This window comes from Protobothrops mucrosquamatus, unplaced genomic scaffold, assembly GCF_001527695.2.
Source record: "Protobothrops mucrosquamatus isolate PMUCROS unplaced genomic scaffold, P.Mucros_1.0 scaffold182, whole genome shotgun sequence".
Lineage (NCBI taxonomy): Eukaryota > Metazoa > Chordata > Lepidosauria > Squamata > Viperidae > Protobothrops > Protobothrops mucrosquamatus.
In genome coordinates this window covers 337,167-341,070 of record NW_015386541.1, presented here as the reverse complement: position 1 = coordinate 341,070, position 3,904 = coordinate 337,167, and the positions used below count along the sequence as shown (strand labels likewise).

The window sequence follows — 3,904 nt, the reverse complement described above, 5'->3', positions numbered from 1 at the left end:
AAGGGGAAGGGTATCTGGGAATCATGCAGCTGCCCGATTACTGGCCGCTTGACCAGCTACTAGAGAAAAGGACCCAACTCCGCTCCATAAAGGGGGTCACCATTTATTCTTTTCAAATGTTACAATAAGACCCATACAACTTTTGTTTAGGAGTTAGAAAACTGCAGATCAGAAGTAGGGTCATTAAAAAATTATTTACAAAGACAAAAGGAAACGAAAATTTAAAGTCACATCATACAGCCAGCCCTCCCCCTCAACCCCCTCCCACCCCCTCCTCCCCCAGGGGTTGCCCCCCCATCCCTAAATAAACCCGAAGTAGTTCTCCCTCTGATGTCAAATTAAACACAGTGGACTTACACGCTTTATGGTTTAAAGCCAAGAGCAAGACATTATAAAAAACTAACCGGATTAGCTTTTTAAACGGTTGTTTCTATAAAAAGCACAAAATACTTTTAAATGAAGTCAGAACCAGGAATGTAAACCAAGAGATAGAGAATATCCGTTGTGAAAAACGGGTCAGTTGTTGCTGGCTTGTTGGTCTTTTTGGAGAAAAAAGAACGAGCTGCATTTGAAGATTAGTAGAAACAGAAGATCTGAGGAAAAAGAACTCGGTGTTAATAGCTGGAGTCTCATTACGTGGAGCAAGTCCCAGTTTCTGACCAGGATCAGTTCTCTCTCCATATAGTTTTAAGAGGGGCTTTAGAGCTCCTGCATGAGGGGCAGTGGTACCCTCTGGGCCAAGTCAGTTTTTTTTATTTATTTTTCTTCACTGTGTGTGTGGGGGGGGGGACACGGAGCACTGGAGAGACAGAGCTTGCCAGCTCAATGCAGAAGGCCTGTTGTGTGGGGCGGGCATGTGTGGCATGTAGTCAAGGCAGCAGTTCTGTGGGGTGGTTGGGATCGGAAGGATGGCACAGACAAGTCTCTTTCTGGTGGGCAGCTAAGTCACCTCTATTCCTCTTTCTGCTCGGCGGCGGCAGCAGCAACAGCAGTGTCGGCCGCAGCAGCAGTGCCGGCCGCAGCGCTAGGCTCCACCTCCGCAGATTCCGAGCTCTCATCTGGCTTTACGTCCCCCTGGCTCTCGCTGGAAGGCGGCTGCTGTGGCTGTTCCTCCTCCTTCGCTGGCTCCTCGCTGCCATCTTGCCGCTTGGCTGCCGGAGCAGCGGCCGCGGCTTCCACGGGGGCTGCTGTCTCCTCTTGGGGCGCATTGGCCTGCTCCCCCTCCTCGGTGGCAGCGGTGGCTGACTGGTCCTCGGCCTCCGCTGCTTCGGCCTTCCCCTGCTGCTCCTCGGTGGGAGAGGAGGTGGCCGACGCGTCTCCCGTTTCCTTTTTGGCTTTCCGGAAGGAAATGCCGCTCAGCTTGAAGGATTTTTTGAAGGAGAAGCGCTTCTTCTTCTTGGGGGTCTGCTTGGAAGCGTTGGTGGAGGCCGCTCCGTCAGGTTTGGCTTCGCCCTCGGCCACTGGGGCTGGCTCAATGGCGTCTCCGCCGCCCGTCTCGGCCTTGGCAGGCTCCTTGGGGGCCTCTGCGGAGCCGCTGTCGTTCAGGGAGCTCACCTCCCCATCGGCTTTAGGGGACAGATCCCCGTTGACTTTCACATGGCCGTTTTCCTGGAGGGGGTAAACAAAAGGTACGCCAGAGTTACGGCTCTGAAAAGGGAGAAGCTCAGCATCCGTGAATCCCATCCAGCTGACAAAAATCCTCCCCCCCCCCCCCGCAATTGCACGAACTGAAACCCCATATCCCATAGTCCCAAGAGCCACACACACACTGGCAATAGCACCCAACCTTGACTGCGCTCACACAACAAAGTAACTGAATTAATTCGTTTTTTTGGGGCTTGCACCCAGCATCCAACCCAACCGTTCGACATCACCCGGGTTTACCCCACTATATTGAGCAGCAGAACAATTAACCGAGTTGGACCGGACCGCCATGGGCTCAGTTCTATGGGCTGAATGTCTGCTGGATCTGGCCGCAAAACAGGTACTTTGGCTTTCCTTCCACCCACAGGTGCCACACTACGACTCCGATGATCCAACTAAAAGACGGAGGGCAGCGCTTTGCGCCCCCCGCCCCCCCCCCCCAGTCCAGCTTTGGCTCTCCTTTTCTGGGAGCGGCTGGAACGTCTCTCCCCCAGGAAGGGAGCGTGCCGCGCGCCGCCGCCAGGGGGCGCCGCATTCCCGCCGCGGCCCGCCTGGCTTGCAGCGCCAAGGACGCGCTCCGGGAGCGGGACCCGAATGTGCAGGAGCGCCGCCGGCGGGAATCCCCACTGGGGGCAAAAAGGCGGGGAGGGGGGGGCGCCTTTCTCTCCCCATGCAAAGCCGCGCCATTGGGCCGCTCGGTCCGGCGGCGCTGGGGGGGGCGGCAGGGACGGACGGACGAATGAATGCAAGGCGAAGCGAGCCCCAGGGAGGGAGGGCCACGTTAGCAAAAGCGCCTCCCGCCCGTGGGTCCCTTCGAGGCCGAAGCGCCCCAGTCCCGCCCCTCCTGGAGAGCCAGAGGTTCGGGGTTCCTCGCAAAAGGGCGGAAATCAGGCGGGGCGGCCCCCCCCCGTCGCATGCACGGAGCTTGTCGATGACCCGGCTGCGCAGCCCCCCCCCCTCCCCGCCCGGCTCTGCCCGTCCCCCCCGCCCCTCGCCCGGGAATGCGCGCAATGCAGCGTCGGGATCCAGCGCGCCGGTCCTTTGTTCCCCGTCGGGAGGGAGGAGAACGCCGAGGGAGGGCGATGCGCTCCGTCTGCCGGGCTCGGCGTCGAACAAAGGCGCGCCACCACGCCGCGCCCCCGGCTGGTCGGGGGGGAAGAGGCAGCCGAGCGGGAGCGGGCTCGGGCAAGGTCCGGCGGGCTTCAGGCGAGCGCGGCGAGCGGTCCCGAGAGGCTGCCGCGCCCAAGCCGGAGCCGGGCGGGCGGGCGGGGCAGCCTCGGCGGCAGCGCGGGGAACAATGGCAGTTGGCCGGCTGCGCGCCCCAGACCCACCTGGCCGTTGGACTTGGAGGGCGAGGCGTCGCCGGCGGCGTCCTGGGCCATCACGTCCCCCTTGGCGGCCTTGGAGCTGTGGCTGCCCATGGTGGCGCGGCTGCGGGCGAGAGGGGCGCGGGCGGGCGGGCGGCGATCAGGGCAGGGCAGGCAGGGCAAGACGGAGAGGAGCCCCGGCCGCCTGGAGGGACGCTACGCGGTGAGGCCACCCCGGGAGGCGCCGCGCTCCGGGCGTCGCTGGCTGGCTGGCTGGCTCGCTCGCTCGGGTCCCTGGCTCAGCCGTTGCAGCCTCCGCGCAACTCCTCGCGCGCGCCTCGCTTGCACTGAGCCCGGTGCGCAAAAGCGGCGGCTAATAAGGCTGCCGCACGCGCGGGGGCGGGGCCGGGCGCCGGAGCCCCGCCCGGGGGAGGCGCCAAGAGGCGGGGGGGGGGCTTCTGGCTCTCGGCTCGCGCCAGGGCGGGGGGGGGGACGCTGCAAGGGCGCGGCCGTGGCGGACCCCGCAGACCCTCGCCGGGCAGCCCTTGCGGGGACCTCTCGGGCAAGGAGCGCCCTGCGCCGGTGCGCTCGTGCATGTGCAGAGTGCGCTTGAGCATGTGCAGAGTGCGGTTCTCTCTCTCTCTCCCGTTCTGCTGTAGCTCTTGGTAAATCAAGTCTGGGGTAGCCGGTCCAGAGCGGTCCCCGACCACGTGGGCGCTCCCCGGGGTTGACTTTGGAGAAGCGCCCCTCTCTCCCTCTTAGGATTGCGCCCCCCCCCCCCCCTTCGTTGGGGATGTGAAAACCCCTGTGGGCACCTGCTGTGCTCCCTCGGGGTTGACGCTCCTGTAAGGATGCTGATAAGCTTTGCTGAACGTGGTTTAGTAAATGAAACGTGATCCGCTTGGGTTGACGCAACAGTTCGAAGTGTTAAATCAGGGGTAGTCAACCTTGGC

The 3,904-nt window shown here is 62.4% G+C and overlaps 1 protein-coding gene across 1 annotated transcript; it reads right to left on the bottom strand.

Moving 5' to 3' along the window:
• Positions 1-951: 951 nt before the first annotated feature.
• Positions 952-3,065, bottom strand: MARCKSL1 (MARCKS like 1). Its single transcript, XM_015813694.1, has 2 exons — positions 2,976-3,065; positions 952-1,608 (listed from the first exon to the last, which is right to left on the bottom strand). The coding sequence occupies exons 1-2, from the start codon at positions 3,063-3,065 to the stop codon at positions 952-954; spliced, it is 747 nt and encodes a 248-aa protein (XP_015669180.1).
• Positions 3,066-3,904: the final 839 nt, after the last annotated feature.